The 14,010-nt window shown below is 39.2% G+C and overlaps 2 protein-coding genes across 2 annotated transcripts; one reads left to right on the plus strand and one right to left on the minus strand.

Moving 5' to 3' along the window:
• The first annotated feature begins 693 nt into the window (after positions 1 to 693).
• Positions 694 to 8,365, plus strand: LOC103447686 (uncharacterized). Its single transcript, XM_008386874.3, has 5 exons — positions 694 to 990; positions 3,152 to 3,254; positions 6,527 to 7,215; positions 7,585 to 8,175; positions 8,267 to 8,365. The coding sequence occupies exons 1-5, from the start codon at positions 694 to 696 to the stop codon at positions 8,363 to 8,365; spliced, it is 1,779 nt and encodes a 592-aa protein (XP_008385096.3).
• Positions 8,366 to 8,979: 614 nt separating this feature from the next.
• LOC103447501 (protein RETICULATA-RELATED 4, chloroplastic) lies at positions 8,980 to 13,261 on the minus strand. Its single transcript, XM_008386697.4, has 8 exons — positions 12,518 to 13,261; positions 12,354 to 12,422; positions 11,524 to 11,655; positions 11,365 to 11,418; positions 11,237 to 11,281; positions 9,654 to 9,793; positions 9,387 to 9,512; positions 8,980 to 9,300 (listed from the first exon to the last, which is right to left on the minus strand). The coding sequence occupies exons 1-8, from the start codon at positions 13,061 to 13,063 to the stop codon at positions 9,255 to 9,257; spliced, it is 1,158 nt and encodes a 385-aa protein (XP_008384919.2). The 5' UTR covers positions 13,064 to 13,261; the 3' UTR covers positions 8,980 to 9,254.
• Between the last annotated feature and the right edge of the window lie 749 nt (positions 13,262 to 14,010).

Consider the following 14,010-nt stretch of genomic DNA (forward strand, 5'->3'; position numbering starts at 1 on the left):
CTTCGCCTCCACCAAGCAGCAAAAATCTTGGCCTCTGTTGAAATAACCTCCTCCAATCCCATGCGCCATCAAATCATGCTCGGCTTTGCTGGACCTTCACTCCGGCAAGCCTTTATTCTATCAACTTAGAATCAACGAGACTCTATGTCCCGCTCTACTCCTCTCGAAGCAGAAGTTGTAAGACGACGACCTTTCATTCGCGAAGAAAGTCCGGACCCGAACCTGTTACTGAACCAATATACTAGAAACTTCCACCACCCACATGAAGCTTCAAGAACCTCCTTCATTGGGCTGTTCCAGAGAAAAACCTTCGCAGATCTCTCTCTGTCTCTCTCAATAATCAAGGTTCTTACTTTTCTTCCTGCCTCAATTTGTTTGACAAGTCGATGTTGTCATGATTGGTGAATGGAAATCACCCAATCCGAATCCCGATGCTGTTACTTCTGCTGCTTGTTTCTTCTGGGTACCTGTGATCAATCACTCATTCATCCACCATCATCCTGCTTTTTGCAACACATTCTTTATCCCCTGTAAAAAGCAAATACCAAAAAATAGAGCTAAGCATTCGTGTTTCGTCAACGAGAGCAAGAGCCAATGACGAAAAGAAAGAATAGAAATCAGGCGAAGCTGAACAGATGCTGAGATCTGACTCGCCAGACTGTCCACGTCGCAGATCTAGAGACTCCAACGTCGATGGTGGGGAGCGACGCCATTGTCGGAATAGTTGACAAGTATGCAGTCGAACTAGCTATATGCCAAGTGGGTTACCTAACTCACTGCAAAAGCAACCTTGAGAACCTACAGACTCAAGTGAACAACTTAAATGACGCTAGAGAGCGGCTACGGCTCGAGGTTGTTCGAGCTGAACAACAAGGTGAAAGAATCCACACTGACATTCAGAACTGGCGGAACAACGTGGTTGAGATCACCGAGAAGGCGAATGAATTATGGAAGCCTGATACGCAAGCAAAGATGAGCTGTCTACGTGAGGTTTGTCCAAACCCGGTGCTCCTTTACAAGCTAGGCAGGAGATCAACAAAGTTGCAGCAGAGAATGATAAAAATATGAGATCTTTCTCCTTTTTCTTTATTATTTTGCTTTATCATTATTACTTCCCTAAGCCACCAGAGAATGATGAAACAACCCACTACTCGATCAGTGTCAGAGATCATTGCAAACCATCAGACAGCTCAACCACTCCCACAAAAGAAAAAGAAAAATGATGCCTGGAGAAAAGCAGAAAGCAAAAGAAGATAAAAAAGAAGTAGACATAATTGCGGTGGTGATGGCATGCAGAAAAGGAAATTATGGGCATGACCCATTGAGCAGAGGGATGGATTTAATTTTTAATGATGTAATTTATTTTTCGTATCTTTCGGAGACATCTGTATAACCCCATCAGAGGGTAATAAAAAAATAAATAAATAAAAGGGCAAGCCCAAAATAATGGGCTGGAATGTTGTGTGGAGGGTCAAGGCCCATATGCCCAAAAGAGCTAGGCCCTATGGCTCCAAATTTATTCGGCACCCTGCCGCTATTATCACCAACCAGGTGATCAAAAGTACGCTCAGTACTTCCAAATTTATTCGGCACCCTGCCGCTATTATCACCAACCAGGTGATCAAAAGTACGTCCAGTACTCCAAAATTATACATGAGCATTACTCATGTTAATTATACATAAACATTCATGAGCATCACTCATGTCAATCATATATAAACATTCATGACCATCATTCAGGTCAACATTCATGAGCATCACTCATGTCAATATTCATGAGCATCACTCATGTCAACATCCATGAGCATCACTCTTGTCAATCAACAAAAAAATTCATGAGCATCACTTATGTCAATCAGCTTCGAAAGCTTCATATACAGAGCTCCTGCTTCGAAAGCTTCATTTATAGAGCTCTAACTTCAAAAGCTTCATTTACAAAAGCTCCAGCTTTGAAAGCTTCATTTTTAGAGCTTTAACTTCAAAGCTTCACTTGCAAAGCTTCACCGACAAAGCTTCGGTGCAGGGTATACAAATACTGTCTCCGAACAACCGCCACTTCGGCCCATACATGGATTCAATTTGAAGTCTCCAGCCAACATGCCCTATTGACTGAAAACTTAGGGGACTACACTATATACCATATATTGGGCCTCATAAAAAATACTTGGGGGACTTAGCCCATTATTTATGTATTAAGGAGCGAACCCTTATTTTATAAAATGGACTCCCTCACTTTCATTAGAGAGCACCCATTATTCATGTATTAAGGAGCGAGCCCTTATTTTATAAAAGGGACTCCCTCACCATCATTAGAAAGCATCGCCGCCAGCTAAGCAACCGCATCGCCGCGAGCATCAACTCTAGCCCATCATTTATGTATTGAGGAGTGAGCCCTTATTCTATAAAAGGGACTCCCTCCCCATCATTAGAAAGCACCGCCGCTTGCTGAGCAACCACCTTTCCGTGAGCCTCAACTCTAGCCATCACTTATGTATTGAGGAGCGAGCCCTTATTCTATAAAAGGGACTCCCTCACCATCATTAGAAAGCATCGCCGCCAACTGAGCACTGCCTCGCCGCAAGCCTCAACTCTTAGCCCATCACTTATATATTGAGGAGCGAGCCTTTATTCTATAAAAGGGACTCTCTCACCTTCAACGGCCACAAGCCGAGCCAAAGCCACAAACCGAGCAGCCTAGCAACATGTGCTACTTCTAGTTGAGCATCACTTTAGATTGAGCACCGCCTCATATCGAGCATCCGTTGAAGACAACATCTAGTTACTTCGACCCACACATGGACTGAATTTCAAGTCTCCAGCCAAAAGACTCTCTTGACTGAAGACTTGGGGAACTACTGTTTGTACCATACTTAGGGCCTCCGTATTTAGATCTCGTATAAATACTCGGGGGACTCAAATATAATTATGTAATAAATGGAGGGGCAAATATGTAATAAGTGAAGAGCCTTTATTCTATAAAAGGACCCCTCACTCTCCTCATTAAGAGAGGCCTGACATCCCCTCTCATATTCGTAGCAAAGCTCTCACCTTCTCAATCCTCTCACAAACAGAGAAATACAATATCAGTGTGGACGTAGCCCATACATTGGGGTGAACCACGATACATCTTGTGTTCTTTACTTTCTTACAGATTCACGGTCGGATTTACATTGTTCCAAGACCCTTCCGGTTTTGTGCATCAACAACTCGAAACTTCAGGCTCAAGATTTACATGATGAATGAGGAGGGCGATTGTACCGCACCATTCACATTGTATAGCATATGATGGGCGATTATTCTGCACCACTCAAGCAGTAGAAATTTAAATATGCAGAGCAGGGTCGCTGATTATACCACACCACCTAAAATTGTAGTAAAATTAAATAGCAGGCAAATTTAAATATGCAAGGTAGGGTGGGCGATTATACCGCTCCACCTAAACTTTGCAGTAAAATTAAATCTGCAATCCAAGATTAGCGATAATACCGCACCATCTTTGATCGCAACAAAGATAAATAAACATTGGGTTAGAAATTAGGAACTGCCCCAAACAAGAAGTCAAATATGTAAGTAATTGTTATGTTGAGAACTAAAAGCAGGCATGGTGCGAACAATTCTTCATGAGGGTATATCCAGCAGGTGAGGCAAAGGAAGAAGAAGAACAGTAAAATCCTTGAAGGAAACATTTTTTTTCTTTCTTTCTGCGAAGGGAAATGAGAAATGTTTTAGGGTTAGAGAGTCGTGTTGATAATGTGTTATAAATAGGCAAAAGTTAGAGAAATAACATTTGCTAAGAGCGAGATCGAAGCAGGTGTAATATATCACACTGTTTTGTTTATTAACTATAACAGAATGATTGTAGGTAAAAGATAAATATGAGAATGCATAAAATATTCTAACTTATCTTTCTTCTCTTATTGCTTTTTGTATCCGTGTGTTTTGAACACTCGTAGTGATCTATTTATAGAGCAACGACCTTAAAAACTTACAAAAACTTCACTATTTAGCATATGAATCTTTACTATATACATGTGGGCAAACATACCCACTGTTTACAACAATAAGCGTTTTTTTTTTAATATCATTTTTGTATGTGAAATGTCAAAACTGTCCTACAAAATATGTAGTCATTATTTGATCGATAATGCCCTTCTTATGTTGATATATGTTAGTACTTGATCAGTAGGTCATCAGTACTTAATATGTCGTCATTATTGTGAGGGACCATTCTTGCGATGATGCACAACAATCTCATGAAAATATCGTTAATGTCGTTAATATTCGATCGATGTATCCTTGTTTCTTGAAGAATTGTAGTTTATACTAATGCTACCAATCACAAAAACAAGCTCAAATAAGTTAAAGGGTGAATTACAGCTCAAACTCGAATACTGATATATTGATCCGATTATGACAATACATTTCATTTGATAATTATGACCAAACTATTGATGATGACACTAAACCATGCACAATTGCACAATATATAGGTCATATATTGACAATATAACGATTAATGATGACATATCAACCAATAATGATTCTTATTTAAGAAGTTTTAGTAGATTTTTACATGCTGCTTTAAATGCCTTCTTTCATTCCTAAAATACTAATGAACATTGGTTGTGCAGCCCATGCAGACTAATGTGCACAACCACCCTTGAGGCATTTTGTGAAAAATTTGGAAAGCAAACGGTTGCGTAAAAATTCAAAGTGACAACTCTTTAATTTTAAGGCTCTTTTAAGGTCTTCAACAGAAGTTTCAATCTATAATTGAGACATGTCATGAGAAAACTGTAGGTTTTCGCTATTTTACACACACTCAAGAGATTTATGTAAATAATTATATAGTTCGGTTTCGATTGTTGTAAAGCGAATTTGTGTTAAGATTTAGTAAACCAATTAAGGTAGGTATTTAGAATGATCGTAATAATCATATAAAAAAATTTGTCCAAATATACCAATTTCAATTGGAAAGCTCAAGAGGAGTAGAAAAGCTTGAAGCTTTAACCTAGAGAGAGAGAGATGGGTGATTTTAGGGAATGAAGAAGGAGATGGGTGGATATATAGAAGGAATAAGGAAGAGAAATACACTATCCAATTTCATAAAGGGAGAGTGTCGTTGGAATTGTTATTATGGACAATTTTGTTATTTCGCATAAAAAAAGACCAAATAGAAGTTTTTTACAATATAAATCATTTCAACAACCAAATGACAAAAAATGATCAATTCAGAGAATTTCCCTTTTTTGATTTATTTGAAACATGTCTAACATTTTTTTTTAGCTAGTGTGCTTCTTAGAAAATCGCACCATAGCAGTCTAATTAACAATGACGCTTCGTAGGCACACAAAACTGATCGCACTGTCAACCACCTCTCGAATGTAGGGGTGAGACTCACATACAATAATATGAGACACCTCTACTGAAGATGTGATCAACAATACAATCAGTTTTGTGTATCTAATCGGCGTTATTATTTTACTCAAAGATTGTTGTACAAACTAACATGTGTATTACTTCACAGCTCAAGCGTTACTGTAATTTTTTATCTGCAAGCTAATGCAAAGTCTGTTGTGGACCTGTTGTTTGAGGTGGTTTTGTTTGAAGAGAGAAACAGTTTCTTATCTATGTCCTACTCCCACACATAGACCACGCCGACTCTGTATAACTTGCCATTCTCATGCATATTTGCGTGATTTTTGTTAACTAAAGTGTCTAATTCATGTGAATTACCAAATGGGGGTTTAAAATTAAATTAAAGCCCTCTCAAGGAAAGGTTTGTGATCACCCTATGTTGCCCTATTTTTTAACTTTAAGAACATGAATTATGGGATTTACGTTACTCCAATCCTATTCTAATCCCTATACAACTTCAACATATCTGTTTGGATGATGGGAGAGTGGTGTAAAAAACAGAAGTTCAATGTCCTACTGGGAGAAATGATTGTGTGTGACTGTTACATCACGTGACATGCCGATGTGGTATTATTAATTTACGGAGTAATATTGATTGCTAACTCAACCCATCATATATAAGTTTTTGCATCATGTATTTTTGAGTTAATTTTCTAGGCAAATTATGGGCATCTCATGCTATTTGCAAGGACTTGTCCCATAGATACTGGGAGTATTCCACGTAACGTTGTACTAACATTTTACATGCATTAGAACTTGATCGTGCATGGTTTTCTATCACGTAATGCACCAGAAGAAAAAAATTAAAATAAACGAAAGCACAACAGCTTCACATGTATCAGCAAACTTAAACAAGAATCATGGACTTGTACCACCCTTTAAACCCCTAAAAACCAATAGATCCATGGCTTGGTTAATTTGCAGGACCAAAAGAATAATTTGGGGAAATTAATCTCTTTGCCATCATCCTTCAAAATGTGTTCCCCACCTATCGCAACCTCTAGCACAAAACAGAAACCTTTACCTCTTGGAGCTTTATGCAAAGCCGTAGCTATTTCAGGAGTAACCCTATTGTTTTTCTACATATTTTTGTTTGATAAATCATCAGTAAACTACCAATTACCTTCAAATCTCTTCAAAACCTTGAAAGAAAGTTTTCCAGCGGCTACAAGTCCCCTCAGAAGTTCCCCTCCTACCAATCTAAGACACATTGTTTTCGGAATTGTTGGCTCCATGAACACATGGAAGGCGAAAAGGCCATACATTGAAGTGTGGTGGCGATCTAATGTCACCCGAGGATACCTTTTTTTAGACAGAGCTCCTACGCCGGAGTTTCTACCTTGGCCTTCGTCTTCTCCTCCTTTTCGAGTTAATGAGTACTTCACTAGATTGAAAGGTTACCCGCAAGTTCGTAAGCTAGTCCAAGTACGCATAGTACGTACAATCTTGGAGACATTTAGAGAGGGTGACAAAGATGTGCGATGGTATGTAATGGCGGATGACGATACTGTCCTCTTGGTTGATAATTTAGTTGAGGTTCTAGAAAAGTACGACCATGAAAAGTACCACTACATTGGTATGAATTCGGAATGTGTCAAGTCTAACTTCGATTTTTCGTTCAATATGGCATTTGGCGGCGCTGGTTATGCTCTGAGTTACCCGTTAATGGCAGCAGTGGCAACAAAGTTGGACGGGTGTATTGAGAGATATCCATACATCTGGGTCAGTGATTTTATGTTGCAGTCATGTTTAGCTGACTTAGGAGTCGCTCTAACTCAGGAAAAAGGGTTTCATCAGGTAATCAATCACCTTTCCACGATCATTATATAACTGGTTATTGCAGTTGGCTGACAAATCTTTGAGAGAACAACTAGGCTATTTGCACACAAGTATTTTATTAACTATAAAAAGTTTGATGAACGAGGGCTAATATTTGGACCACATTTACTGAATACGTTGATAATCACCCTTTTAATACAAGTGAGTCTCACATACATAGTGGAATCGGCTACCATTAGAGAGGTTGTTTGGCGGCCTATATTTTAGTCATGTGCTTTATTGTTGATTGAAACATAGGCCGCCAATTCAAAGTATTTTTTTAGGCTTACAGATATGAAATTTGAGATTTCGAACCCAAGGATTTAACGTTAATGTTTGTAATTACAGATTGATCTCCATGGTGATATATCAGGTCTTTTGTCATCTCATCCAGAGTTTCCTTTCCTCTCCCTCCACCACCTTGACACCATAAACCCAATCTTCCCCTCCATGAACCGCTCCGAGTCCATTAACCACCTCATGAAGTCAGCAAAAGTTGACCACTCTCGTCTGCTACAACAAACCATATGCTACCATAGACCAAGCAATTGGTCTTTCTCAATCTCATGGGGATATTCTGCTCACATTTACGAAACCATAATCCCTCGGAGCATTCTACGGAGACCCCTCGAAACATTTAGGCCTTGGGTGCATAATGCAAGAGCACCTCTCTACATGTTCAACACCCGGTGGCCATCCAACAATCCGTGTGAAGCTCCTCATGTGTTTTTCTTTGAATCCATTTATCAGAACAATACTATTGAAGGAAGACAAACTGTAACAACAACTTATTCTAGAGCATCGCAGCGCGGTTTACCTCCTTGTTCTTCGAGTGGCAACCATTCGGCAGATTTCATCAGCAAAATTCAGGTCCAGTCATTACCTGCAAAACGTTTGGAGGTCAGCTTTTTCGACAGTCTCTACTGCCTCTCATTTAGCGTGCGTGCATGTCTGAGTTATGTACACCTATATATATATATATATATATAGTCTCTCATATTTTTCTTCTTTACTGTTTGTTTTTTAACAGGCTAGAGGGATAGACTGCTGTGATATAGTATATGAACCTGACATTAACACTGCTCAAGTCATATACAGGGCTTGCATGGATGGAGAAATTATCGCTTGATTTTACAAAATATTATATTATGATCCAAAACGAAGAAATTGAAGGAAATTTTTTGACGTGTATCTTCATTAAGACTGAATTCTTGAATGCGAAATAGTTTCTGTTAAGTGTATAAATTAATTAAGCTAACCCTTAAGTCACTTCTTATGGAATGTGATTATTCTCCAATCTTTTGGATATGATAATATTTTTGATATCCACAAGGCTTGTGAAATTTCAAGAGTTCGTAAGAATTACATTATGTTTTGATGAGGAAAATAAACTTGAGTTGCAAGATTGTCTCTGCGTTTGAGTTCAAACCAAATCTTCCAATGCCAGGACTTGCAATGGACGGACTCAGAGTAACCGTCGTCAACATGGTAATTGGCGAATTTAGGTCTGTCGTTGGATGAGTACGAACTAGGGTCATTAGACCCATTCAAACAGGATTTAGTTCGAGTGACATTTAACATCCAATAATTGTTTGCTACGTATTCAAAAAGTGCATCATCCATTCAACAAACAATTCACACACGGTAAACTGATGGCGTGAGAGGCTCTCAGAAGTCAGACCCATTCAGGAGTGAATTGTTTTATTTTGTTAACTAGTTGCTCTTCTTGAGATTTCAGAAGAGTTTCCAAAAGTCAACACTGAGTTTATAGCTTGTAGAGCAAAATGCCCCCACATGGAGAAACATGGAATTGTAAAAATATCAAACATAGAAAGTTAGCTCAACCATGAGCGGTATAAAGATATAAAGAAGTAAAACTAAGCAACCTAGCAATTTTAACTCACATTACTTCAATCATCTCACTTTTGCCTGATTTATGCAACAAATTGAAATTCAGCAAACCAACAATGGCGCCTTCAAGAAACTCAATCAAATATGGAAATGATCCCATTGGTAAACTAATGAGCCTTCTGGATTCCTATTAAACGAGCATAGTCCACCCACCTGCAAAAAAAAAGTAGTAAGACGTGGCGCACGAGGGGGGATGATAATCCATTGCAGTGGAAAAGTTTAAAGGGAAAAGGTCTTACAATAATGAACCCAAGAATGTGTTTCCAGTCCGAATGGCAAAGCAAATTGCGCTTAGCATGAGCTTGTTTTGATGGAGTAGCGGTTCCAAACACCTTTGTTCAATAACACCAGCCAGTACTTGGTACCTGCCAGAGAATTTTTCATTTTATTATAAGCTTGTGTTGGTAAAAAACCACAAGTTATTGTTCCCATTTCCTCGAGCGTTGTTATTATAAACTTATATGCCCGATATACTTGACAAACTAATACAGATAAAATTGAAGTACCTGAGATTGCTAGAAACTGCCATGTAGACACCATATGCAACGCTAGTGGATAATATCGGCACATTCTCAAGTTCACCGGCTTTGTCCTTATCAACAGCCTTCCTTGCGTTGATCAAGGCATTTGTCACAGCTGTGCCAACCTAATGAAGGACGAGGTTCATTATACCACCAGTCAAACTTAGTGCTACTGGGTCACATAAATTAGCATAGAATATGGCAAAACTTCAAAAAAAAGATTTGAATGAACCATTAAGAAACTCAAAATTGCTATATTGCTCAACCAGTATCATTGAGAAAGCTAGTACAAGCACACAAAAATATTTTAAAAAATCTATTTCAAATTATTAAAAAAAAACAGGGAATCTCAATGAAACACTTCTGGTACTGTTCACTTTTAACGTTAAGGACATTTTTACCTTGAAAAGTCACTCCTGGTACTATTTACTTACACCTTTGTTTTGTCCTTTTGATTAAAACTAAAGTTTTTGAGGACTTTTCGTTAGTTTTCCTAAAAAATAAATCAAAGAATTAGGTAACCATGCCGTATGGCATCTACTCCATTACGCTTTGGGCTAATACGCAACTACAGAAAAATGGGCCAAAAGTAGTAAAACCAAACACCGTGCGCATCTACCCATGCCAGGATGGGAACCGTGCAGATGTCATAGAGGTTAGCTTAAGGCATTTAAATTCATTCCAGGAAGGCACTGAATACATCACTCTTCTCTCTCTCTCTCTCTTCGTGGAGAGGGTAAAATTAGGTTTCTCTAAAAAAATGTTGGGTCTTCTTAGAGGTTTTCTAGGTTTGACTAGAATACCACCAACAAGAAATGCTCTCCTTAAGTTTTGGTTGCCTTAACTATGTCCTGTCCACCGTCCTTTCAGAACTCTAAAGATGCCACAATAGTTGGTATAAGATAGGTGGATTAAAAAGCAAGAAGACAATTATTCAGCTGTAGCAAGGACAAATCCATTATATTCCCAACCTAATCTAAGCTTGGGTTCCAGGACGAAACTGAAAAAAAAGAAGAAAGAAACCTAAAATTGGGTCAAATGGTTCAAACACAACGCATGTTTGGTGTCATCACCTTGTGGACAGCCAAAGTAGCCTTTGTAGTTCGAAAGGTCACCACTGATTCAACCCAATCCTCAAAACAATTAGCCCTCAATTTACATGCTGTTAGGAGCAATACTATTATTGTATTGAGGTTTAAGAAAGACGGAAATTCAACAGTGCTTTCATAAAGAAGGAAAAATGCAAAGAGTTTTTTCTGCCATTCAGCTCTACCTTCAGTGCTTCACCACATTTTTAACAATTACGATGCTTTATCACCACTTCCAGCACAAGGCAGAATAACTGACTCAACATATCAACTACACATTTCGCTACCCTATTTTGTCTTATTGAATTTGAAGTTCCGAAAAAATGTGCAATATGATAAGCTCCTTGTGAACTTCACTTTACCAGCTTTACAAGATAACGACATTTACAGGACACATCTATGATGCATGAGTTGCTGACACTTTTAAGTTGAAACATACATACATACACACCAATTCCAGGGAGTTAGAGAAGTACTAACCAGGGATGAAGCAGTACCGACAGCAAAGAGCTTGGCCCCATTTCTCTGCCAAAACAATTTAAATATGTTATTCCGTTCTTACCTTCAAACTTCAGATGAAATAAAAGCAAGTTACCAAAGTGTCTTACCACTACTCCACCAATCCTCTGTAATAATGAGTATGATGTTCCCGACATGGCGATCTGTAGAGAGAATTTCATAATCATTTAAGTAACTGTATCTGGCTTTTGATTTGATCTAACGAAACAGACTGTCAGTACAAATAAAGGAATTTGTAGAAAAGAAACCTGGAAGGCATTTTCGGGGCAGCCATGGAAAAACCTAGTGATTGCTCCTGCATTGACCCCAAGTGGAGGTCGAAGAGAAACGGTTGGGGCAGGAAGATAAACAAGCATGAAATCTGCAATTATGGCCATTACCTAAGAGAAATACATTGCAAACATAAATGACAGAAACTAAAACATATTTAAACAACACGTTATTGATGTTAACTGAAGGTATTTCAACCAAAAAAAAAAAAGAGAGGCTATATTGAACCAATTCTTGTCAATTAATCTTCACCAATTCATTTAAATTCATCGCTAAGCAAGTCCAGTATCCACATATGGATTTAAAATCATCAAAATATCCCACCATAGCTTACAGAAATAATGTACCTTATTCATCTACGAATTTAGCAAGAAATTGGAAGAAAACAGATTGCTTATGACCTCCAGCTGATGCATTTATACTCATAACTTGAGGAGTAATAAGATTGACAAAAACTTTTATTTGGATCATGTGTTACACCTTCAGTTACCATGTCGAATAGAACGCTACGGACTTAAAACATGCCTACTGGAAAGATATAATACAAGCAAGCAAAGCAGCCAACTCGATCCGAAACACCCTATAGCTAAGCAAGCACTATAAAACTACAAAATCGATTTACATAAATTAGAATGTGTAGCTTCAAGCACACCAATGCCAATTCTCTCTACAATCAACAAAATGGCCAATCAAAAATAACAACACGGTCAATGTTGATCATCGCTCATCGCTATGCATATAAAACAAATACGAATCAATAACGTAAGTCTACCAAAGCAATGTGATTGACAGAAAGCAAAGTTCATACCACATCTGCAAAAACAACTTCCAGCTCATTGAAAAAGTTCTCTCTCCGCCGCTCGTACTCTGCAGCAGTCTACGAAAACCCAAACAAAACCGATTAAAATCGAAAAAATGAAGGCTTTAATCAAATTTTAATGAAAAAAAGCAGAGGAAACAGAGAGAGAGGACCTTGGTGAAGAGACCAACGCCGCATTCCATGAAAACCTTAGCAAAGAAAAGATCATCAGCGAGCAACCTCTCTCTAAACCCAGCGAATTGCATCAGCCACCTGAACAGACCAGACTTCTCTAGCTCAAAGTACCGTCCCACAACCGACCCGGGAATCCGACCCGCCTGGATCGCAGCCGCCAAGTCCTTGGGCAAGCTCTCCAACCCCCGCTTAGACTCCGCCAACACCATCAACGCCTCCCCCCTGTTCTTTCCGCCGGCATTGTCCGACCCTCCGTCGCTGTCACCCTCATCTCCGCCGCCGCCACCTCCTGAGGAGTCACGTCCGTTAATCCCCCCGTCGCCGCCGCCGCCACCTCCTGAGAAGAGGATGCGGCGGAACTGGCGGTGGCTGTGGGTGAGGGAGGGAGGGGTGGCCGTGAGGCGGAGGTGGAGGAGGGGCGAGGAGGCGGAGGGGGAGAGAGATGGGCGGTGGGGATTGAGTTTGGAGAGGGAGGAAGAGGAGGCGGCGGCGGAGGAGGTAAGGAAGCAGAAGGCGATCGCCATTGTTGATTGGAGTTTGTTGGAGGGGTTGGGGTGGGCGGAGATTTTTATGCGTGAGGGTGCGTGGGTTGGCGGTGGGCTGTTGCTCTCTCTCTGTCTCTGTCTCTTTGTTTGGTGGGTTGTGGGGAAGGGGGCGTGAGTTCAGAGGCAGAGAGCAGAGAGCCAGAGAGACCAAGGGAGACAGACGGAGAGAGGGAACAAGGAAAGAGGTTTAATATAGTTATTTAAGAGTAGGGGTTTTTGGCATGCCACCTGGTCTTACTCTTCAAACACTCCAAACGACCATTGCAGGGTTCGAGCGCGTTGAGTTCACTCACGCTTGCATTATATTTTAGAAAAGGGAAAATTTGAGTATCGGATTTTCAGAATTGGATCCTCGGGATTTTCAGAATTGGATCCCCTCCGAGGCAAACCTTTGGGATCCTCCTGATCCAATAATACGGGTTGTTGAATTTTGATCTAACGGTTACAATTATTATAATTTTTAGATAAACCCCCTTTTTGTAGGCGTTGGATCAAAATCCAACTGCCCGTGTTAGTGGATTAAGAGGATCCCAAGGGTTTGCCTCAGAGAGGATCCAATTCCTTCTCTACTACAAAAAGTTATAAACAAGGTTTCTCAATTCAATCTGGGCAATGTTATCTGTACACATTTTTTTAATTCTCATACACCTTTTATTTATTTATATTTTATTAATTTTCTTTAATTCAGTCGAATTAATAAGCTGTGTATGAAGTGAAAAATGATGTGTAGATGGTACACCCCTTCAATTCTCAAATTTTTTTACTGAAAAACCTAAAACTCATTCGGCAACTATTTTTCATTGTCATGAAAAATACATGGTTGAGTTTTCAATTTTTTTTTTTTTTTTTTTTAATATAAGTAGATACCAATTGAATTTTTTGTTTTTTTAGTTTTTCAATAGAAACTAAAAGTTAAGAACTAATTG

The sequence above is a fragment of the Malus domestica genome, chromosome 03 (assembly GCF_042453785.1).
Source record: "Malus domestica chromosome 03, GDT2T_hap1".
NCBI lineage: Eukaryota > Viridiplantae > Streptophyta > Magnoliopsida > Rosales > Rosaceae > Malus > Malus domestica.